This window comes from Saccopteryx bilineata, chromosome 2 (assembly GCF_036850765.1).
Source record: "Saccopteryx bilineata isolate mSacBil1 chromosome 2, mSacBil1_pri_phased_curated, whole genome shotgun sequence".
Lineage (NCBI taxonomy): Eukaryota > Metazoa > Chordata > Mammalia > Chiroptera > Emballonuridae > Saccopteryx > Saccopteryx bilineata.
Genome location: NC_089491.1, coordinates 161,653,198 through 161,678,910, shown reverse-complemented (window position 1 = coordinate 161,678,910; position 25,713 = coordinate 161,653,198). Strand labels below are relative to the sequence as shown.

General features: G+C 34.8%; 1 protein-coding gene across 1 annotated transcript in view; it reads left to right on the top strand.

Annotated features, from left to right (window-relative positions):
* PSPC1 (paraspeckle component 1) overlaps positions 1 to 11,533 on the top strand; it is a 90,993-nt gene extending 79,460 nt beyond the window's left edge. The window contains exons 7-9 of the mRNA XM_066258272.1: positions 4,708 to 4,765; positions 8,706 to 8,875; positions 10,705 to 11,533. Of these exons, the coding sequence (XP_066114369.1) occupies positions 4,708 to 4,765; positions 8,706 to 8,875; positions 10,705 to 10,890 (414 nt within the window). The 3' untranslated portion in view covers positions 10,891 to 11,533. The remainder of the gene's footprint in view (positions 1 to 4,707; positions 4,766 to 8,705; positions 8,876 to 10,704) is intronic.
* The last annotated feature ends 14,180 nt before the right edge of the window (positions 11,534 to 25,713 follow it).

Here is a 25,713-nt window from a genome sequence, read left to right as displayed (position 1 = left end):
TTCATTTTAGTGAGGGGAGAAAGAGGAGGGAGAGAAGGGAGGGGGAAGAACAGGAACTATCAACTCCCATATGTGCTTTGACCAGGCAAGCCTAGAGTTTCAAACCCGTGACTTGAGCGTCCCAGGTTGAAGCTTTATTCACTGTGCCACCATAGGCCAGGCTAAAAACCACATCTTAATACCTACTACTGATCTCATCAGAAAATGTCTTCAAAATATACAAGTTAGTAATCACTATTTGCCTGTCTTAGTGCTATGTCAGGTAAAATACTTGTTCCAAGAAAAAAGTGTTCCATTCAGCTTGCAACCAAATCATAGGAATTGTTTTTCTTGAAATAACCACCCCATTTTAGATTGCAGCAGACATGTGTTATGTACATTATTTAAAATACATTTACAGCCTAGGCAGTCGGTGGTGCAGTGGATAGAACGTTGGACTGAGACACGGAGGAACCAGGTTTAAAACCTCGAGGTTGCCAGCTTGAGCATGGGCTCATCTGGTTTGAGCTAGGATCCCCCCTCAGGCACATATGACAAAGCAATCAATGAGAAACTAAGATGTTGCAACGAAAAATTGATGCTTCTCATCTCTTTCCCTTCTGGTCTGTAGGCCCCTCTCTCTCTCTCTCTCTCTCTCTCTCTCTCTCTCTCTCTCTCTCTCTCTCTCACACACACACACACACACACACACACACACACACATTTTTTATACAGTATTTTATTATTTTTTGAGAGCATAAGGGAAAGAGCAGGAGACAGACAGGTACATCATCAGTTCCTGTATGTGCCCTGACGTGATCAAACTGGCAACCTCTGTGCTCTGGGTTGATGCTTTAACCAACTGAGCGCTCTGGCCAGGGCACTTTATGTACATACTGTGTGTTGCATAGAATATTAAAAAGACATGTACCCATGGCTAGCAATTTAATAAAATTAATAAATTTTTTACTTTAGGTATTTATAATTGAAAAAATTTTAACTGCTGTTATATGCATGTAAAGAATATAATGATTTCTAGTAAAAATTGAAATAAGTACTTTGATTTGTGCCAGAGTACCACGCTTTTGCCCATCTTTGCTTTTGCACTAACCATGAATGTTGATCGAGTGAAAAGCCTGACTAGATCACAGCATTATAACTGACCTATTGTTAATAAGATGCAAAATAGTTTTGAATCTCTGCACTTCATGTAAGGGTGTTGGGGTCTCTTGAGTACACCATGAACTTCACTTCAAGAACTGCTATTTGAATAGAATGCTCCTTTGATAAGTGGTTCTGAAAATCAGATATACTTGGCTTAATTTGTTGATTAGCTGTGAATTTAAGCTTTTTTCCGTGAAAAGCTTTCAGGAATATTTATTCATAATTCTTAATGGAAAGGCCTACCTTACAAACATTGTAAGAATAAATTTTAAAATCTTGTCCTTAGTTTTTGAAATTCTTAAAAAATGAATGTATCTTATGAAGGTGAAGATTTCATGAACTCTGACTTCATTTTGGTAGAATATTACAGGTCAACTCTAACCACTTACTATATGTATGACTGAGTAAGTTATTTAACAGTTCTGTGCCTCAGTTTTATAATCTCTAAAATAGGATAACAATAAACTTACAGGGTTGCTATGGAGATTAATTAGATTAATTAAAACCAGTTTTTTATCATACCTTTATTTTATTATTATTTTTTTTCTTTTTCTGAAGCTGGAAACGGGGAGAGACAGTCAGACAGACTCCCACATGCACCCGACTGGGATTCACCTGGCACGCCCACCAGGGGCGATGCTCTGCCCCTCCAGGGCGTCGCTCTGCCGCAACCAGAGCCACTCTAGCGCCTGGGGCAGAGGCCAAGGAGCCATCCCCAGCGCCCTGACCATCTTTGCTCCAATGGAGCCTTGGCTGTGGGAGGGGAAGAGAGAGACAGAGAGGAAGGGGGGGTGGAGAAGCAAATGGGCGCTTCTCCTATGTGCCCTGGCCGGGAATCGAACTCGGGTCTCCCCGCACTCCAGGCCGACGCTCTACCACTGAGCCAACCGGCCAGGGCCCATACCTTTATTATTTCATTGCACTGGAATCTCGAAATTTTTTCCCCATATAGTTTGTTTCATGTTAAACCATTCTTAATTTCTTTTAAAGTAATAAAACATCAGAATATTTTGTATTATAAAAATATCACACTATGTGCCACTTCTAATTTAAAATATATCAAAATAATTTATAGGAGAAGGGAATGCCTTTGTATTACTTCTTGGGTGGGTATGACGTTATTGGAAACTTCTTCAAATGATTCTCCTTATTTATATTTGTTATTGTTATATCAAGTTATTATGAGAAGTGCTGCCTTAATTTCCTTTGATACCTTACCCTTAAATAAAATCTCTGCCTCTTTCATTTTATTGGAAGTATATATTGCAGGGGACTTGTAGAAAGAAACAGTAACCTTTAGAAAGACTAAGCAACTGAAACTTTTTTTGGTTTTTCTGAAATAGTTAAGAAATGATCTGTCATACTATCTTTTAAGAAAGTTAGAAGTGAAGCTGTATAAAAAATGATTTTCTTTAAGGAAGTGTCAGCATTAATCAATTGAATGTATGTGTATTTAGTGAAACATGGTATACTGCACAATATGAATTGGTATTTAAAGAATGTGATATGTTACATTAACATGGATTATTATTGTAAGACATTCTGATTATTTTATAAATAAAATTTAGAATTGGAACCAGTTTATAATAGAGTTTCAGGAAGGGAATATATTATAGCCACTGTTGAAAAGTTTACTTAAAACCATAGATCTCTTTAGTATGTTAATATGTTTTTTTACCAAGTTCTGTTAATGAAGAAATTAAATAACAATAAAAATACATTTTAAAAAAGTATTTAACATTGTGAATAAGAAAGGTAAACATTGTTATTTCAGAAAGTGATAGGTATAGGCAAACTGAAGTTATAAAAAGAACAGAAATGGTAGTCTCCCTTGCTTCCACCAATGAATGATACACATCGAATTAGGGTATTAGGGTACATAAGGGGGATTTGAAAATTGAAGTTTCAAACAGTGAAACTATTATAATTACCTTCTGTTAAATGGTTATGTACTACATCTCTAATCTTTTTTTAGTTAAAGCAAATACGGAAATAAAAACAAAAATTAAACCTTTGTCCTCCCCCTAGGATGTCATGATTGTAAGATCCATATACTTAGTTTCTGCTATAAATACCTGGAACATTTTGGGTATGCTGTTCATACTTTTTAAGTAGGTTTGGACACGACAGCTTGTTTGATTTATTAATAATAGTGCTGAGTGTGATTATAAAATAGTACTTTCCATATAAAGTAGACAATTTTATGGCTTCAGCAGCAGTCAGTTTTATAAAATAGTTGTTTTTTGGGGTGGTCAATATTAGTATCTGTTAATAGTCAGATTTATTAGACATTTCCTTTTAGGAAAGTTAAAAAAATAGTTCTGAGAAAGGTTTGGCATTTAAATTTTTTAAATAACGTGATGTTTTTTCATGATGCTATATGTAAGTTGGTATTTTTTTTGTACTGTAGTGTCATTAAAGGTTACCTTGTGAGGCATGTTCATTAGGTTAGGCAGTTGATTTTTTGCTTAGTGACATTTATCCATCATAATTTTTTTTACCTTTATTTCTAGCTTTATAGGTGCTTTTCACCCATACTTTATATTATTAAGTGAATTTTAAACAAACACATTTTAATAAAAACTACTTTTAAAAGAAAAATTATGCCTTTTTTAGATTCAGACAATGCTGCTTTTGTCTTAGAACGTTTTTTTTTTTATGATTGCTACATTTAACAGCCTGATATATTGGGAAATATGATCAAATAATAATGCAAATTGCAACTATAATATGTTGAATCATTTCATCAAAAGAGTTCATTGAAGTTAATTTTTTAGTTATTGTTACTAAATGAGGTTTTTAGGAAGCAGTTTCTGTAATGAAATTTAAGATATTTTATACATTTGTATGACCATTTGTGTCATAGTTAACCTTGAGCATTTTGTTTCAGAACTTGTCAACTGTGTAATAACAGTTTTATTTAGGTTTCCAAATAAAAACCGAGTTCTAATAAAGGAAGGAATGTTACCTTGAGTGTTCCATAATTGCTTGGTATAGTGGCGACTTTTATTAGAGACCATATAAGTCCTGGGTAAAATAATGGTTGAGAACTTAATAAAAATGCAAGGATGAATTACAGTATTTTAAACGTGAAAATAATCTATGACTTTTTAGCTTGCGCCCCACAGCTGTTTGATATGCATTTGAATATAAACGTGGTAACAGTTATTTCTGTTTTAAGACTTTATTGACCTGGGAAGAAAAAATAATTAGCCTGGTGGTTACCATTATTAGATTTCTTTTTTCTGTTTTTCTTTTTTTTTTTAATCTAGGCATGTGTCTTTGATCTTTTGGAATAAAATCATTAAAAATGCTGTGGTAATTCTTTGTCATCTGATTGAGTTATAGTCTTACTTTATAAACTGGGTTGCTTTAAACATTGTAGTGTATTAATTCTGGGAGAGTGAAGTTTCTTTTCAGCATTCACATTAAGTAAAAGATGTTGGAAAATTGAAAAAATTTTAATGGAAAATGATGTTCCAATTTATTCTTTTCTTTTTGATTTTTAGATGGGAAATGTAATAAGATTGATAGGTTGACTGTGACAACTATGTTTACTTACAGAGAGAACAGGAAATGAGAATGGGTGATATGGGTCCCCGTGGAGCAATAAACATGGGAGGTAGGGATTGGAAGCAGAAGGCTTCTATAATTTACTTGTAATTCTTTGGGCAACTGTACATGCTATTTGTGGTATCTACCTGTCAGTAACAAATTAAAATTTGGAATCAACATTTTAATGGTGAAATCTCTTATTTATTAAATTGAAAATACAAATATATTAAAAATATATGCCTAGTAAGAACTTTTATTTTTATTTGAAGGCTAAAAGATGTATTATCTCTTAGTAGATTTAATGAAAGAAACCTGTAACCAGGTTTTGATACAATATGAAACTTGTTCAATAATTGCATGATACGATTTTTAAAAAATCAAATTTCTTGTCTTCAAATTGGCTTTTTTAACCTTAGAAGTTGGTAGTTTTGAGATGTAGAAGCTCTAAACTTTTTTGGGAGTAGTTTATAAATTTTGACTTAAAGGTAACCCTTTGTGTAACTTTGTATAGTTATTTTTAGTCATTTTATTAAGTGTCTTAACATTTTGCCCTAACCTATAATATTGTGCACAAAACACACTGTTTGGAGACATTTATAACTTGTCAAGGATATGAGATGTGTCTTGCACATTTTGGTTAGTGCATATCTGTAGAGTTGATACAAAGTTTTTAAAAGAATGCCTATATTATTAATATCTTTAATATTGATTGGCTTATAACCAGGTTGTCAGGGGAACAGCACCAGTTCATAAGCCAGGGAAAATTAAATTAAGTTTTGTGTTACTAATTTGAAATGTCATATATTAAAAAGTTAAATAATCTTTATATACAGAGTGGAGCAAAAGTAGGTTTATAGCTGTGAGTGTGCAAAACACAGTTTATTCTTATATTATTAGTTATTGTAATTTTTTATATAAATGACTGTAAACCTACCTTTGCCCCACACTGTATTTCTTTTACATTGTCATGAGGTTAAGCTCTTTTTTAATTTTTTTTAATTTTTTTTTTGAGGTTAAGCTCTTTTATAGAGCTCAAGTGTACTACCTTAACATTTCACCATGCATAACATGCACACCCACTGAGAAAATCCCGATTTTACTTAGATTATGTAGTGTATGGAATAAAAAAATCCTAAAGCAGCTAATGTGTGGAACGAGTATTTTTCATGATTAGCTCCTTTCTTCCTCTCGTGGCAGTTTCTTTGCCCTTGCCAGTCAGATAATCTAATATCGTTTATTGCTGTTCACTTGGTCACTTTTCTCATCTACCAAAGTAGTGACTGAACATTTCTGGCATGCATAGTAAGCATGAAACATGACACTTACACATAAAGAATTTCATTTAGTTAATATGATGGGCACATGAAATAATCAGCAAAGAGTAAATTAATTGCTGTAAATATTGTAAATTATGAAACACACTTGTAAAAACAATAAGTACAAGTACATTATTTCTTTTTTTTAAAGTAAATTGTGAATGGTCCAGATGTTTTAAGGATATACAAGTGAGGTTATTATGGATTGTAGGTGGTTGGAGATGCCATTATAATTATTAGAATGTCATTAACATCAAAACTAAACTTGAAATATTTCTGATGTTGTGAGAGACCCAAAACCATTCTGATTATCAACTTTTCTCAGAAGAAGTATGAACCTATACCTTAGATTCCTTATGTAGTTAGGAGTTTAAGAGAATTAAAATTTTTGTGGCATTTTATTCACCAGAAAACCATATTTACATTTGAGCATTTACTCAACTCCCTAAAATCTAATCCATGTATTACATTTTATTCAGTGTGAGGGACTTGATTCTAATTGTTTACTCAAGTTATATATCATTATGCAGTTGAGTATTGCTAGTGAGTCAGTAACTTGTCACATCCTAAGTAAGCTGATGAAATGTGTCAGATTTTTCTAGTGTACATACCAAGTGAAACAGATTATAAAACTTTTTCAGGGGACCAGAATTCTAACATTTCTTAGATCTTTAAATTTATTTTAATTATACCCATGTGGTAAAAGATGTAACTCCCCAATATAAGACTATGCTTCAGCCATGGATGGTTTAAAAAAAAAAAAATATATATATATATATATATATAGTTATTTTACTGTACTCATAGTTGCATAGTTATATTTGAATCTCTCAAGTTAGATGTAACAATTATGTTCTGTTACAAAAAAAAAGAACACCCTCATCCTTGTCTGTTTTTGGAAAAGTTGAGGTGAGATTGATTCCTCCTATATAGTGTCTTCACTTTTTTTACATATTAGGTGAGAGGAGAGAAGATAGGCAAACTCCCACCTGCACCAGGACCTGGATCCACCCGGCAACCTCGTCTTGGGCTGGTGCTCGAGTACTGAGCTATTTTTAGTGCCCAGGGCTGATGTGATCAGATCATCTGAGTTATCCTCAGGGGCCACACTCGAATCAATCTGAGCTACTGGCTATGGGAGGGAAAAGGGAATAGGGAAGGAGAACAAAGCAGATGGTTGCTTCTCCTGAGTGCCCTAACCAAGAATCAAATCCCAAATGTCCATATGCCGGGCAAAGGCTCTATCCACTGAGCAACTGGCCAGGGCCCACTCTTTCTCATTTTCACTATGAAATGTTCTGGACAGCTGGTAAAATTTTTTTATTTATACCTATGCTAAGGGAATAAAAATATTCTTGAGTACTTAAAGTATAGATATATTAGCAAGACCATTTAGGGCAGCAGTTCTCAACCTGTGGGTCGCAACCCACAGGTTGAGAACCGCTGATTTAGGGAGTAAGGAAGAAGGTTTCTGGAGTTTGGGTTCAGAAAGAGCAGTAGTGTGGCACCTGCTCCCTTCAGAGTTCAGCTGTGTAGAGTTGGGGTTTGAATGAAAACTTCAACTCCTGTTACAGTGAAAAGTTGAGTTCAGAGGGTCATAAAATTGACCTACATAATGAAAATACTAGAAGGAAATCGAAGTTGAAGTCGGTCTTTGTTAGGAATTTCCAACGGTAAAGAGGTATATGAGTACTTTAAAATTGAAAAAGATTTTAGGAATGTACCTAAAAATCCTGTGTTTGAGGCAGTTATAAATGTATTATATTACAGCTCAAACACTATTGCAATTAACATGAGGCGAGGAATGTATCTTCTTCATGAAAATGTTTGAAATATTACCCACATGTTCCCATTTGCAGAATTTCAGCATTTTAAAAAATAAAAAATCAAATGTATTAATATTTTATCTGTATTTGGTTGCAGTTGCTTTTAAAAAGAAGTGTCAAGATGAGTCATTTCAATTATTTTTTGAGATGTTTGTTAACTATAAAAGTTGAGTTAGTTAAAGTGAAATTTATATATTAGAAGGAATGTATTTTCCTCTCAATTTAATGCAATTTACATTCTAATGTTTTTAGTCATGACTTTAAGAAAATTAAGTGGTTGTCTTAAGTGCTGATTTTTTTCTTGTAATCTGGTAGTTTAGTCACCATTAAAAAGGGAGTGTTTAGCTAAAAACCCAACTATAGCAGATGATACTGATTTTTTAATTTAATTCTCAAACTTTTACAGTCTTAGATGTCCTCAAATAACTGATAGTTTGTCATTTGTTTTATAAACCTTTGTTTTAAGAATGAAAACTTTATTAGCATAGGTAATGCTGTTATAGAGTAGATAATTGAGTGTCCCATTCTTAATGAAGGAAAATGATTTTATATTTAAAAACTTTTATATTTTATTGATTTTAGAGCGAGAGGAAGGGAGAGAACGAAACATTGATTCCCCCCCCCCACTCATTTATGCATTCATTGTTCTACTTATGCATTCATTGGTTGATTCTTGTATGTGCCCTCACTAGGATGGAACCCACAAACTTGGCTTATCAGGACAATGCTCGAACTAACTGAGCAACCCAGCCAGGCCAAAGAAAATGATTTTGATGATGTCTATATACATTGCCTGTTATTGTTACATATATAATGCTTACTGAACTAAGATAGGACAGTTCTAAGTATAGATTGTTTTGCATAGATGCGTTTAGCCCAGCACCTGCTGGTAACCAAGGTCCTCCTCCAATGATGGGTATGAATATGAACAACAGAGGAACTATACCTGGCCCACCAATGGGTCCTGGTCCTGCCATGGGACCAGAAGGAGCTGCAAATATGGGAACTCCAATGATGCCAGATAATGGAGCAGTGGTAATGTATCATAAACATTATTTTGATTTTATTGAATAGTATATAGTTCTGCCCCAAAGGTAACTTCACACTTAAGATAATTTATAATCATTCATTTTGTCAGTAAAGATCAATACACAATAAAAAAAAGTAACCTTATAAAGTTATATGTTGATATGAGAGGCATGGCATTCTTTGTACTTAAGTATGTAGGAAATACATGTTAATTACTGTTATTTTTATAGTGTTTTTAATGTGTATTCACCTCTTTCTTACCAGCATTTAAATATTTTATGATTTTGCTTTGTTGGGGGACAAAACTCCAATATGTGGGAAAAGTTGTTCTCAGCAAACATTTATAAGAACGAGATCACTTATTAATTTTAGAGAATTTATTTTAACTGTAAAATAATTTAAAGTTTAAAAAATTTAAACTTACATTATAGAATTATCAGGTACATTTGTTACTAAGTTAAAAATAGACAATTGTATGTCATGATTTGAGAGTGTGAAGATATCTTTGTGTGCATTATATATTATGAAAAGGTTTTTAGTAGTAATTCTTATATTTGAGTATCAGTAGCAAGACATGATATTTGCTTCATTTCCTTAAGTCTGTCACTGTTTAAGTGAGGCTTTATATTGATAAAACATTTTTTCATTTGGTCTTTGTTAACAGTTCTAAATATCACTTAGAAAAGGAAGATTTGTTGACTGTATTTTGAATAGGTGGTTTAGTTTTGGAACTACTACGGAAGTCGTAAGGCGCCATTGCTACAAAGAAGGAAAAAGCACTGCAAATTAAACTCGGGTGCCATCAGCTGTAACTCCTTTCTGGTCTCAGAGATGTTAAAAGTGAATGTGCGTCTTAGAATTTGATGGATGCAGTATTTCCCTATTTAAAAATTTATTTACTTTAAATGCTGTCTTTTATGAATTTGGAAAAAATTAAACATGTTAACAGGGTTTTTTTTTTAATGGAGTATTTTTACAGAGAGATACAGAGGCAGTGCTGTCATATCTGCTATGACCAGATGGCGTGTAATATAATTAGTGTACTTGTTTCCTTTAGTGGATGCTCTATTTTATAGTAAATTGTCTAAAAGCTACTAAAAATTTGAACCACTTTGGTTAAATATTTTTGTAGCAATATCATTAGTAGTAATTTCAAAGTACTATTAAGTGGTACAATTTTCTACCCCTCCCTCTGAAATTGTAAGATTTATTTAAATGTCTTTGGTCTCATTCACACTGGTGTTTTACTACATAAAGGCAGTTTATTCAACTTTTGAGATTAATATATGTGGATATAACTGAAATTTTTCCAAGTGTATGAGTCAGATGTTTAATTGTGCTATTAATAGTACATGTTTAGAAATTGTTGATTTAAAAAAAACCGTTTTTTTTAGTAATAGTCTTTCCAGAAAAACGTCTCAAAAGATTACATAACTCTGCTTACTTTCTGAATGTGATGCTGCTCCCAGTCTTATCTCTGAATTTTTTAAAAAAGTATTTTTTATACACCAGTTATATGCAATATAAACTTTTAAAAAATGATATTAGAATAGTACTATAATATTGATTAGGTTTACAATGGCATTTGCTTCATAAAATCAGTTCATTCTTCATGAAATTGGGGCATAGTAGCAGTATGTAACTCTTCAGATGTTTTTTTCCAAAACATAGTAACTAATTAAATTGCTCCTTTCTTCCCTCTATGTGTGATCCTGATTCTGCTGGACTTTCTGCTGAACTTCATGACACCACCCCTTGGGATTTTGCCAATTTTTCTTGTCACTTATATTTGGCGTGTTCCAAATGGACTTTATATTTATTGTGTTGTATTCTAGCACAATGATAGATTTCCGCAAGGACCACCATCTCAGATGGGATCGCCTATGGGCAGTAGAACAGGTTCTGAAACCCCTCAAGCTCCCATGAGTGGTGTAGGTCCTGTTAGTGGTGGTCCTGGTGGTTTTGGTAGAGGAAGTCAAGGGGGCAACTTTGAAGGCCCTAATAAGCGTCGTAGATACTAAACATTCTTCCATTCCTGGCTATTTAGAGGAAAAAAATTTAGTGGTATGCCTTTACACTTTAACCTGTTACCTTGGAAGAAATGGTTTTATTGTTAATGTATGTAGACTTTAAAGTATTTCTTTTGTAAAACCTGAGGTTTTTGTATTTTTCTTTATTCATAAACTTTGTAGATTAGAATGGCAATGCTGATGCTCATCATTGTGAATGTTAAAATATGTCTGTGACCTTAGCTAAATATAAATATGCCATAGTACTGTGAAATCTATGTAGTTACTTCAATAAAGAAATAATTTTGGGTAATTTGCAAATGTTATTAGTGGTATTCTCTTATAGTTTTACTAAACTTTGCTGTAACAATAATACTTTGGTTGCTTTAATTTCAGCCATTTAAAAATGAAAATGGATTTTCTGCTTTTTAGTTTATGCAAGAAGCACTGAAGATAGATTAGTGAAAGCTGATGTTAATAAGGGGTTGGGCCTGGGAGTTCACATCTGTGTAAACCATTGATATTCTGTGAAACCAGAGTTGCTGTCAAACTTCATATAGTTTCTGCGTATTCAGATATTCCAAGAGGAATATAAGGATATCTTTGTCCTGTGCTGATTTTTTTCAAAATAAATCATTTCAATCTTGAAAAAAAACTGTTTGAAGGCAAATCTCTTTTGCATATGAAATAATGTCTAATTTTAATCTTATCTGCCACTTCTCAACTTTTCTTTAAAATCAGTCAATACTGTTAGGCTGTGTATTTAGGTGAAATAAGACATTTCCTGAGAAGGTTGGTTTCTAGAAGTATTAAAAGGCTTGACTGCAGCGTTGTAAACGTTTTCCCATAGTTGGTAAGTCTCCCGTAAAACTTACCTGACAGTCTAGGTTTGTTCAAGAGGTATTTTTAAAAAATAAAATTAACTCGAGAATGGACTGGGTCATTGGAATCATACTACATTCTTCTATATCAAACATAAAGTCTATGGCCATACCACCCTGAACACTCCCAATCTTGTTTGATCTAGGAAGCTACGCAGGGTTGGGTCTGGTTAGTACCTAGATGGGAGAACATATATATATATTTTGAAGTTTGATTTTCAGTACTAAGGAGCAACTGATTTTATGACTTTTTTCAAAAGCAAAGTTCTTGCTATATTCAAATCTTTGTTTGCCATGTTTAATTTAAAATTACATTTAAGGAATCATATCTTTAAATTGCAAATCTAATATTGATCACAGCATATTTATTTCTCACATAATGTTTCAGTGTTACTATATCATGCTTTTAGCCATTTTTGAGGAATAATACACTATTTAAAAATGAAAAGTATGTAAATATTACCTTTTATTTTTGCATGGTTTCTGCTTTTGCTGGAAGGTATGCTTTGAAAAGAAATAAATTTGGTTAAAAGTTTTAAATCTTGCATTAAAGCAGTTGGGTGTAAAACATAATTGAGATGACTTATACCTACTAAATTTATGTATTTTATTAGATACAGGATGGATGGCATTATTTTCTAGTATTTTCACCATTTGACAGGCTTTTGTTTTTGACAGTCATGGAGACTGTAATATGAAAGATGGTTCTCATTGCGTTTTCTATGAGTATGAATTGGTAGGTAGTGGAATTTGTTTTAATTTGGTCATTAATTGCAGTGTGAGGAGTTTTAACATTAGCTATAATTTTTAAGTAATAACCATTGTACTTAAATATACCTTTTTCATCATCTATATTTTCATATAATTTTAAAGTAATTTTTAGCTTTGTATTTTACTCCAAAGCTGAATTGAGAATGGGAGAAACTTTATCCTTCGATGTTAATACCAAACTATCTTTGGCCAAGGCTATGGAATTCTCTAAGATTCATTCAAGAACATTTGAAAGCCAGTGCACAAAGATGTGCTAGTCTGCTGAACATTCTAGTGTCCTGCTCAGCTCTGGCTCCAGGAAAAGAGTTCTACACAGCTTTTCCCCTGCGTCAAGAAAGGCCTTGTTCCAGTACTTACCAAGTTTACACTGGGAACAGTCAGCTTCTGGGAGACAGTCAAGTGGAGCATCTGGGAACTGCTAGCTGTTCAGTGTTTAGTGTTCGTGTAGTGTTCAACACCTCTGTAGCTAGTTCAGTTAATATTTTTTCTTGTGAATTAGTATACTAAGGATATATTTGAATGTCATTTGCTTAAAAGTGCTAGATATAAAATAAAGAATTTAGCTTTCCTAAATAAGTTTAAGTTTGTCATATATGCTGCCTAATGCTTTCCATAAAAAGGTAATATAAAACAATTTTAGTATATCGCAATATTATGTTTCTTTTTGTGTCATAATTTGAAACACTGAGTTTAAAGTCTGCAGGTTTTAGGCTTTATATGCTTTTAATATGTAACTGATATGCAAAAAATAAAGGAACATTTCATTTTTCTAATTGTTTTATTTTTGCAGTGTATTTTTCAGAATTTCCTTGTTTTTGTTTATTTTTAAAATAAATACATTGATTTTTTTATATCCAGTTTTTATTTGAAGAGCTTTTCATTCATTTGTATTTCATAAAGCTTAATTTGTTATCTTCTATTTAAAAATAAGTGCTGAGCATTCAGTGGAAGAAGTTAAATATTTGTTTTTAACTACCTACAATATGAGTAGTATTAGGGAAGAAATTACTGTTTTAGTTGAAATTATGATTTAATAGAAATAGAAATTATTACTAAGTACAGTAACTGAAATGGGACAGTGACTGAAATCTTGTTTCTCAAATACTAGTTGAAATTATACTTTATGTTTTAATCAGAAACATACTTGAATATCAAGTAAGTCAGCATTTATGCATCAAGTCTATAGTAATTTCTAAATGTCAGTGTGAATGATCAGTAGTCACTAATTAAAAGTTAGGGGTTAGGTTGATCATTGCAACCTAGATTCTAAATGAGTAAAAACATAAATGTGTGGTTGAAAGGAAACACTTTGTGAAAGAATGTGATCAAAGTTTTGAAATTAAGTGTCCAATGGGAATAGTCAGAAATGAAAGAACTCTTTATTTTTCAGTAACAGAGGAAATTTCCTGGAGAGTACTCTGGTATTGAAATGTTTTGTGTGTGTTGTTTTGTTAAAATAGCTAATTAATAATATGTTAAAATGTATTTCTGAAATTTGAAAAGATAGCAATGATTTAAAAAGTCAGACTTCTTATTTTCAAGAATAAGCTAGTTAACACCCACATAGCTAACTATTAGATGTTGTAAACATTTTCCTGTTTACTTCATAGACAGATGTTCTTATACAGTGGCTTATTATGGTGGGGTTGGGGTGGTGGAACTACTTCAAAGTAAGTCTCAAGCTATATAGCCTAGTATGGGTATATTTCATGGTAAACAAGTCAAAATTAAATAAACAATACTTTCATACTTAACAACAGCAGTATTTCCTTTTTACCACCCTTCATGGTTAAATTTTTAAAATAGGAAACAATTTTAATGTGCTCACTTTTCGTACTATATATTTTTCCCAGTTGTGTAAAACGAAGTATGGGTACAGTTTCCCAGTTAAATGTGATCAAGTAATTTATGGAATATTACTCTGGAGAAATAGTGAAGTTTCATTTTTCTAATAGTCGCTGATCTTTGAAATCTGGATTTATGCATTATATATTAGCTCTTATTTTTTCCTGTCAAAAACACTGTCTTCAAAATGTAGGAAAAATATTTTGGAAAAATTTGTGTGTTTCCTTGGTTACTTATAATAGTACTGATGGTTGAAGTTTGAATCCTAGAAGACTGAATATTTAAAGGCCCAGTCAGTGTTAGTTCGACTATCTTTTGACCACTTGTCTTTTTATATAAAACCATGTTTTGATTATAAATATCCAAGGCTTTCTTTGGTTGAAAATTCTTATTCAATTATATTTTTATTTAAGTGGTAGAAGTAGCAATCTGTATTGTCTTCATTTTATATTTAATTTTCCTTTTCAATAAGAGTAGCTTGTATTTTCTAGATGGATACTACATTTCTTAAAATAATTTAGTTCATAATTCTCACTAAAATTCTTTTTCAAGTATGTTGTTTTATTGCTCAAATTATCTCTACCAACTCCTTACTCTGCAGCAGATACCATATTTCCCCATGTATAAGAAGTACCTTTTTTTGAAAATTTTCGGGTCTAAAAAGTGAGTGCGTCTGATACAGTGGTTGTAGGAGTGTGGCATTTCCAGTGCCATAGATGGAACTGAGGACGAGGCAATATATGAAGACAGTGATTCGTCATCAGACACAGATGAGGACAAGCTAATGGGAGTTTTGACAGTGATGAGGAGTTGTATGAATTTTACGATGAATGAAACTTGAGTTCAGTAACTTTATGTAATAATTCCCCCCCCCCCCCCCAGATTTTGGGCCCAATAATTAAGGTGCATCTTATACATGGGAAATACGGTATATTTTGTTGACTATGTTTATTTAAAAATTTTAAGGTAGCATTGTTTAATTTTGTCTAAGTCAAAGCATTAAATTTTAGAAGAGATGGTATACTGCTTGTACATGTAAATAAAATTTCAGTTCTTTTTCACAGAATATAGTCGACTTAATTTTATGAGATACTTCTGTCTCAAAATAAAGAAAATAATAGGTTTAAGTAAAATTAAGAAGTGTAATTTGGATGGCTTTTTTCTATTCAATATTTCAAAAAAATATAGTTAATTAATGTTTATTTTTGTAATTCATTAAATACAACGGTCCTGCCTTGCATTAATAGTAATGTAAATGGGCCCTGTATTTCTTAAATGCTCTATGTAAGTAAGTGTGTCGTTGGTGGTGTTGAAGACTTTGAACTTTTATTTATATCTGTAAGTTTCTAGCTCTAAAATTGTCACTACAGACTTTGCACTTTTATTATATTTTATACATCTCAGTTTAAGGTAGAAAATACATGTATTTTAGGTAGTATCAGCTTTAAATGAGCAGTCACAGTGGTTTATTATGTTTTATATCTATGACGGGATCCCTTAAGAAGTATTCTTCCTTGTTCTGTGTTATAATGTATATTGTGAATGTGAAATTTTAGGTATATTTTTGTGTTTTAGAAGAACTTTGTAAATATACTTCTGTCATTATGAATTACCTACATTTTAATTTTTGTATACTTAATTAAATTTTTCTTCAAATTATTGATATTGTCTCATACATGAAAATAGAGAACATCTTAATTTGTTGTATATTTTGCCAGAATAATTGCAGTTAATTTTTCCTCAGGAAATTTGCAGATAATGTGGACTTTGCTCAGATTTTAAAATCTGCTTTTTAAAAATGGAATGACAAAAAGTAAATTTTGCACTTAGTGATTCTCTTAATAATTTCTTGACGTTTTTAGTTTTGGAGGCAATATTGACTTGCTGAATGATAATTTAGTCTGTAATGTTAATTCTTTTGAATTGGTCATAATATTTACATGTTCGTAGATTTGGTTAAATATTTTAAACATTAGGATTACTATGGAGCCAACTTTTTAGCAAACAGCATAATGGAATATTTGCTGACAGAGTAATACTTTGTGAGCCATATAGAATTTATGGGAAGCCATGTCATTCAGAATTTTCCTATATGTATTTATTTATTGTACCGCTGTGTACTGAGGGGTCCTTTGCGTACTGAACCCTTTCCTAGGATGGATATATCAACAGTGGGAGAACAAAATCCATGCTCTTAAAAGACATTTTGGACACTTCTAGTGTGTTGATTCTCAGTGAGTCAAAATCCCCTGGAGGGCTCATTAAAAGTTTCCTACTCAGCAGGTCCCAAGGGGAGTTAAATAATGTGCATTTCTAACAAGTTCCCAGGTGATACTAATGTTGGGTTTGGGGATCTTACTTTGAGAACCTCTGTTCAAAAGTATTACTGAAAAGAAGCATAGTAATGTTTTTGGTTGGTTGATTTTTGTTGCTAGCATAATGACTGTCCTGGTCCATTGTGTAATCTAGGATCCCTGGCCAATCAGGAGACAGTACTACTCCTACTCCCACCTCAACTCTTCAGCTGTCATCTGACAATTACTGCACACACTCCAGTATTTTTGTGTAGGCAGTGCTAAATCTTATACATAGTATGTATTTTTTATGCTCTTTTGAACTAGGACTTTGTGTTCACAAGCCTAGTTAAGTCAAGATGTAATAGAAAAGTACATTAAAAAAATTTTGTTAAGGGTTTTTAACCGATTTTCAACTGTCCATACCATTATGAGAAACAAGACAGTGTAATAATCCATATCTGTACTGGTGTATTTGATGCTTATGACTTCCAGGTGAAGGTGCTAGAAAACCATCCTTGAGTTTGCTTACCATCCTGAAAAATGAGTAGAATGACACTATTTTGATAGATTTTTAAAAATGTTTTTAGAGAATTAAATTTAATTGGGTGACATTGATCAGTAAGAGGACATAGGTTTCAGGTAAATATTTCTGTAGCATTTGAACTGTTGATTATGTTGTGTACCTATCACCCAAAGTCAAATTATCTTTTTGATAGATTAAATGATGGCCTGACCCTTTTTTTGTGAGCTCGTCTTTGCTTTTTTTATATGAAGGTGAATATTGAATAATTGTGTTTTCTAAGACCATGGGTATATTTACTAATTGTAATTTTCTTTGCAGCTTCAAGTTTTGTTAGTCTCTTTAGAAAGTTATGCCCACTGAGGAGTTTAGTAAATGTGAATTAAGTGATTTTATGGTAAAAAGTTATAGACTGCTTGTGATACCTTATAAAGATTACTACAACATATATATTCACTTCATTGTTTATTTAAAAGTATGCTCTATATTAAAACAAATTGGCCACATAGCTCGGTTGTTGAGAGCATCGTCCCAGAGCGCAGAGGTTGCCAGTTTGATCCCCAGTCAGGGCTCATGCAGAAACATGTTCCTGTCTCTCTCCTGCTGTCTCCTTTCCTCTCTCTAAAATCGATAAAATAAGCATAGAAAAAACAAATTGATCCATAATGAGAGCACATAATGAAATGGACCCTTGCTCCATTGCATTATTGAAAATAGTTACTTCCAAAAAACTGTGACTATGTAGTGCAAAAAAAGTCACCTAGTTTGTAGCCTTCTAAATATCTAGTTTCTAGAACATGTTACATGTCTGCTGAGAATAGCTGTATAAGAAACAAGTATAGAGACGTGTTTCTAATTTTAATCCAGATGTCACCTGGGTGCCTCTCCTGCTTCCCAGAGACCACCATACCATAGCATAGTGTGCTTTGAGTTTCCCAGGAAATCCACTTGACCAAGCTTTTTTTGCTTTGTCAACTAGAAATGGGTTTGAGTTTGGGAGCATACATTGTCCATAATCAAGGAGGCCATCTATCATTTTATCTTTACATTGTACCAACCCACCTCTCTCTCATTTTTAAAGTTAAGGAGTCAGACTCCTTGCTGCTTGGAAGCCCAGGAATTTGAGATTCGGTTTTACTTTAAGAGGGTTTATTAACTTATTATCCAGCTGAGGAATTCTCATGCAGACTGAGAGTAAAACTTTGTTTTTTGGGGGGGGGCTTTTGGTAAGAGGAGGGGAGGCAGAGACAGACACTCCTACATGTGCCCGACTGAGACCCACCCGGCAAGCCCACTAGGGGGTTATGTTCTGCCCAGCTGGGACCCTTGCTCCATTGCAACCCGAGGCATTTTTTAGCACCTGAGGCGGATGCCAGGGAGCCAATCTCAGTGCCTGGGGCCAGCTTGCTCCAGTCTAGTCATAGCTGCAGGAGGAGAGGAAAAAGAGAGGAAAGCAAGGGAGGGGGTGAGAAGCAGGTGGGTGCTGCTTTTGTGTGCTCTGGCCAGGAATCAAACCCAGAACATTCATTCGCTGGGCTAACACTACCGCTGAGCCAACTGGCCAGGGCCAAAGGTTTTTTTTGTTTGTTTTAAGATTTCATTTATTGATTTGTTTTTGTTTTTTTTATTTTTTTATTTTTTTTTAAACATTTTTTTTTTTTATAATTTTATTTATTCATTTTTAGAGAGGAGAGAGAGAGAGAGAGATACAGAGAGAGAAGGGGGGAGGAGCTGGAAGCATCAACTCCCATATGTGCCTTGACCAGGCAAGCCCAGGGTTTCGAACCGGCGACCTCAGCATTTCCAGGTCGACGCTTTATCCACTGCGCCACCACAGGTCAGGCTCATTTATTGATTTGACATGGTGCATTGGAACAAGAAGTATCAACTCATTGTTGACTTCAGTTGTTCATTGCTTGTTGTATGTACCCGGCAAGCCCAGGGCTTCAAACTGGTAACCTCGGCATTCCAAGTTGACGCTCTGTCTCCACTGCACAACCACAGGTCAGGCATTAGTGCTTAACTATTTTTAGGCACATGAATGCATAAAAATAAGATAAATTTTAAAAAATAAAAAAATTGTCTTGAATTTCTGTTTTTAATACATGACTGACATTTTCTCATTCAGATTATAGTTTCCCTGTGCTCCCTACATTGCACCACCCATATTTAACAGCACCACTTTTATCCTACTTGAAAGACAAAAGTTTAAAATTTTTATATGTGAATTATTGGCACTATTTAAATAATGCATGATGACTAGGAAAATTAAAAAGACCCAGGGTGTTGTTTCTTAGTTATATATATACCTTAAGCCATAAAATCCTTTAAAATATTAGTAAGAGGGCCTGACAGGGTGGTGGCGCAGTGAATAGAGCATCCACCTGGCATGCTGAGGTATCAGGTTGGAAACCCTGAAGTCGCTGGCTTGAGTCCAAAGTTGCTGGCTTGGCTGGAGCCCCTTGGTCAAAGCACATATGAGAAGCAATCAATGAACAACTCAAGTGTTGCAATTATGAGTTGATGCTTCTCATCTTTCTTTTTTCCTGTCTGTCTAAAGAAGTAAAATATTAGTAAGAGGAAGACCAGACGTATTTAGAAAATGGCATGTTCCAAATTTGGGGCATGGGAAGTATAATATGCTTCTGCTTTGCAATAAATATACTTTTATTTTAGGAAGAGTAAGTTTAATGTGCAACCTAGTATTTGTACTACAGGTGTTAGGGATAAGGTAAATAAACTAAGGTAATATGGCTCATATTATGTTCTTTTAGACCTATGAATGAATGAGCTATTCCTTAGGTTGATTGAAAATAAGGATGTCATAATTTGGGTTATTTTGCAATTACTTGACCAATATGGAAGAAAGCTACCTGTCGCAATCAGCTTCTAATTATTCGTTTTATAAAAATAGGTCGTATAAGTGTCATATACCTATTAAATGCTGGGGTGGGCAAAAGTAGGTTTACAGTTATAATACACATAATACAAGAAACTTTTTGTGTATTCACAACTGCAGACCTACTTTTGCCCACTCTTGTAATTTAGCAATACTTGGAATAATCAATACTGGTTTTCTGCAATTGCTGCATTGACAGTTTCTTGCAGCCTAAACAGTTCAGTTACAGCTGTGCACATAGTAGAACCACCCTCAGCTCCTGTGGTGCCCAGACCTAGAAGGACAAAGAATGACAGTTAAAATCATTTCATGTCACAAGGGTAGAGAAGATGACAGCTACTATTTTAGGTAAGGGGACTAGAAAATACCTTTCCTAGAAGAGAAGGACAGCATCCTGTGGATGCAGTAGTGCACTGTCAGAGCCGTGCTGTCCTGTGCAGTGGCTGTTGAGTCTTAAGAAAAAGACCAGTGTGACAGTAACTGAATTAAATTGTGGTATCAAGTGTTAAGCGTACTTGGAGCAATGTGGGTGTGTGCATCTAATTTTGCATTTAAATTTAATGAACTCTAAATACATACAATATTGAATATAATTTACCACTTGAATTAAATGTAAAATATGCACAGAATTGCAGACTTAAGTATGAAGAAATAAATATAAATATAAAACATTTTTTATGAGTGTATAGTGAAATGATAATATTTTTACTAATGGGTTAAATAAAATGTATACTATTTTATTTGCTTATTTAATTTGATGTATTCTATCAAGCTAATTTGATCTATTATTTCTCTTAATATAGCTTCTAAGAAATTTAAAATTTTTTATGTTCATATTTTTTCCTTTGGGCAGTACTGGTCTAGAATAGTAACTTTGTCAAAATTTTATCTTGCTTTCATGATGGTAATCTCAGAATCTCATTACATGGTACACAATTATGTAATTGACTTATCTTTTTTAATAAATAATTTAAGGCTGAACTTTAAAGATTGTTAAGTGCAGTCCCACCATTAGGTGTCCCGGTGAAACCAGTTTCCTGTGGTAGAATTACTTGGTGCTTGTTTGAAAGTGGAAGAGACTCGTTGGAGCACCCAATTCTGAGGAGATACAGTATACACATTAAGCTTACATTTTATTCCTTTTGCTTTTATTACTCCTCCTTTGTGTATATTATCTACTTGGTACTCACTTTGTAAAATATTTTAAAAATATTGTAAGCCCTGAAAAAATGTTATTTAAGCTTTCTCTTGAAACCATCCTGTAAAGTTTTTATCTTCGTTTATTCTCTTCATTCCAGGATATCAGCTCTAAGAGACTAGGAATCTATTTATCATTGAATGATATATCCTCATTTTCTAGCGAGTCTTTATTAAATGGTTGTTGAGTGAGTGAATGATATCAGTTGTAGGACATATGGTGTTTACTAATGAGAATACAAAAATGAACAAAACATGGACCCTGCACTCGTGATTCATAGTTTATTGGGTGTCTGTAGAGCTGTAAGTAAAGTGAGACCAGTTGGTGTTAGTGGAGGGGAGGGAATTACAAATACTCTGAAAACCTAGAAGCAAATATCCACTTACATTGGGACATCACTCAGATGATAACTTTTGAGCAGATATTAAAGGTGAGTATGTACTTGACAGTTACTGGGTTTTTTGGAGGGAGAGGGTAGGGGGTGGGTGGGGTCAAAAGGCTAATGAGAACTTCAGTACACTGAGGTCCTGAGCAGTTCATAGGGAGCTGTCCAGAGGAAGGAAGGTTAATAGTGGAAAAGGCAAGAAACTTAGATAAAACTGTACCTGGTGTAAGTTAAAAAGTTCTGAACTTTACCTTTTTGGGTGACTAGGACTTGGGATGGTTATTTTAAGTATAAGAGTAACTGGATCAGAAATAGACCACGCCTGACCAGGCGGTGGCACAGTGGATAGAGCGTTGGACTAGGATGTGGAGGACCCAGGTTCGAGACCCCAAGGTTGCCAGCTTGAGCGCAGGCTCATCTGGTTTGAGCAAGGCTCACCAGCTTGAGCCCAGGGTTACTGGCCCAAGCAAGGGCTCAATCTGTCTGCTGTGTGAGAAATCAATGAACAACTAAGGAGCCGCACAAAGAATTGATGTTTCTCATCTTCTTCCTGTCTGTATCTGTCCCTCTCTCTGACTCTGTCTCTGACACACACACAAACACACACACACACACACCACATAGAACATAACCAATCCCCCCACAACTCCCCATGTGATATTTCAAAGGATTTTTTTAAATGTTTATTTTACTGAATTTGGAGCGAGAGAGAGAAACATAGATCTGCCCCTGTATGTGTCCTGACCAGGGGGCGAACTAGGAACCTCTGTGTTTCAGGGACGATGCTCTAACCAACCAAGTTATCTGGCCAAGGCCAAAGAAAGGATCTTTTGTGCCAGGTTTGCTCAGGTTCCAGACGGGAGTAATTCAGAAGTAGAATGAATTTTACAGACTGGTGGGTGTGTAGGTGGAGAGGAAGATGCAGTGATATAGGAATTTCTGATTTGAATGATGGTGTGATGGTAATACTACACTGCTCGCAAAAATTAGGGGGTCAGGGACTGAGCAGATAGATACTCCAGTACTTTCAGCCTTTTGTATAGTGCATTTTCTCCAATAAAATAAAAGTTTGTTTTGTATCTCATTTGCATAGTAAAACAACTTTCTTTGACTTGTTTGCTTTTCTGATCTAGTTTAATAAAAAAAAAATCAAATGCTGCTTTTTCTACCGCTTCATACTTATTTTAAATATCCCCTAATTTTTGCGAGTAGTATATAAACAGACAAGGAAGGTAAGTGTGTTCAAGATTGGGACTAGGGCAGGGGTGGCTGCCTGAGGGTGAGAAAGATAGATTCTTGTATTTTATATATTTTGTTTTTGAATACCTGTGGTGGCTTGTTGGGATTTTAACAACTAGCCATACTGGTTTGTGAAAGCATTCTCTCAAAACATTCTCTCTTGGTGCTACCATCTATGCAGAAGGTTACTGGTACCCTGACTGGTCCTGCTTTTACTTTTATCTTTTTAGAGAGGAAGGGAGAGAGATGAGAAGCATCATGCTATAGTTGCAGCACTTTAGTTCATTGATTGCTTCTCATAGGTGCCTTGATTGGGAGGGAAGTTTCCGCCTAGCTGGTGACCCCTTGCTCAAGCCAGCGACCATGGGATCATACCAGCAAGCCCACACTCAAGATGGCAACTTTGGGGTTTCGACCTTGGGACCTGAGCATCCCAAGTTGACACTCTATCCACTGCCGACACTGGTCAGACTTGCTTTTACTTTTGTTCTTGCAGTTTATTCCCAACATATCTGCTGCATTCTTTTGAAATGTGAATTAGATCATGGTTTCTCTCCTTCAAATGTAGTTGTTTTCTGTCTGAGTCAAAATCCAACTACATTGTAGGGCACAGGGCTTTATTTGATTTGCTCTCAGCCCACCTTTCCAGCTTCATCTACCTTCCACCTCTTGTTTCCTAAATATTCAAAACTCTGTCTCCCTAGATATTTTTCCAGCTTCATCCACCTTCCACCTCTTGTTTCCTAAATATTCAAAACTCTGTCTCCCCAGGTATTTTTATAGCTTTTCCCAGAAGGACACATCACCTTGTCATTCCTGCCCTCTGTCAGTATGTGATATTTGTTTGCTGTTGACCTTACATTTTATTTTACCAATATTCTCAGTGTCATAGCACCATGTTTGGCATGCAGGATTTTTTAAGCCTGAGGGAAAGTCCAGGAGGAAAATATGGAGTAATGGCACAGATTGAAGACTAGAGTTTTTACTACCATGAGTGTGTGGATGAGAGTCATCAATGGCTTAGTCATTCAATAAATAGTTATTGAGCATTTTTATCTTAACAGCTATGTGGAGTTCCTCCATGGTTTTGAGCTTGGACTAGGGAGCGTGGCAGGAGAAATGTGAAACAACAATGAATTTTCAGACAAGTGCATTTTTGTGTCAGAGCAAGAAGAGCCAGCAGAGAATATGAAGCCCAGTTTTTAATAGAATGGGAGAATGTGCTCCTACATATATTTAAATAGAAATATATCTAAAAATAGTACTAAGAGAAAGGGAGAGAGAATATGTAAAGGGATTAATTTGGGATGGTGGATGGGAATCTAGACCTCTTTGACGCTGGACAGTGGGTACTTGTTGGTATTGTAGAAGACAAATTCTTAGTTGGAGTGATAATAAGTTGGGTTATTAAGTTTTATTTTTTTATTTTAATTTATTTCAGTGAGAGACAGGAACATCGAGCTGTTCCTATAAGTGTCCTGACCAGGGATAGAACTAGTAACCTCTGAGTTTTGGGACAATGCTCTAATCAACCAAGCTATCCAACCAGGGTTAAAGTTTGTAAACTTTAAAAATGTCACAGTATATGTTTTGTATACTGGCTATACAAATATAGTATTGATGGGACCCCAAGCAAGAACAGCGAATTGGAATAAGTTCAAAATGCTTGTCTGAAGTGTACAAATCATACTTACACTTTATTCTGGGAAAGTAATACTTTCTTACTTGACTGTAAAATGTCAGCTGCTGGTTTTATTTATTTATTTATTTATTTTGTATTTTTCTGAAGTTGGAAACGGGGAGAGACAGTCAGACTCCCGCATGCGCCCGACCGGGATCCACCCGGCACGCACACCAGGGAGTGATGCTCTGCCCCTCCGGGGGGGGGGCGTCGCTCTGCCTCGACCAGAGCCACTGTAGCGCCTGGGGCAGAGGCCAAGGAGCCATCCCCAGCGCCCATCTTTGCTCCAATGGAGCCTCGGCTGCGGTAGGGGAAGAGAGACAGAGAGGAAGGAGGGGGGGGTGGAGAAGCAAATGGGCGCTTCTCCTATGTGCCCTGGCCGGGAATTGAATCCGGGTCCCCCGCACGCCAGGCCGACGCTCTACCGCTGAGCCAACTGGCCAGGGCCTCAGCTGCTGGTTTTAAAAGTTTACATATTTTTCTTTATCCCTTACATTGGGGTTTGCATTGGAGAGAGAATCAGTTGCACTACACAGGAGGCAGGTTGGTAGTTAAGAGCACTCTTCAAGAAATGTTTTGAGGGTTCTCCAGCAGCCTCCTCTCACTGACCAGGCTGTCCATACCCACTTCTGTGTGACTGTCACACGCTCTTACACAGACACTGAAGATCTGATGGACATCCGCCTAGTAATCAAACTTTAAAATGCTAAAATAGCTGCAGTGTCTAACAAATACTTCAGTAACACTTGTGTGTTGTTCTGAAGGGCACATGTAACCCTCTCAGAGGCTTTGATAAATGAGTATTGCACCAAAAACCACATTGAAAATTATTTTGCACAAATATTGAGATGATAATAAGCATATAACAGTGTGAGGAAACATTTCTCTGACTTGGTCTTTTGTGTTTAATACAGTGGTACCTTGAGATACGAATTTAATTCGTTCTGTAACCAAGCTCGTAAGTTAGTCAATTCGTATGTCAAACTGCTGATACTGGACCTGTGCGCCAACTAGCGGCAGCTTCCCAAATCATGACTCATCGGAATTTCATTCAGATCTCGAACAAAAATACAGACCGAGTCACAGCTTGTATTTTAAAAATTCATATGTTGGTCTGTT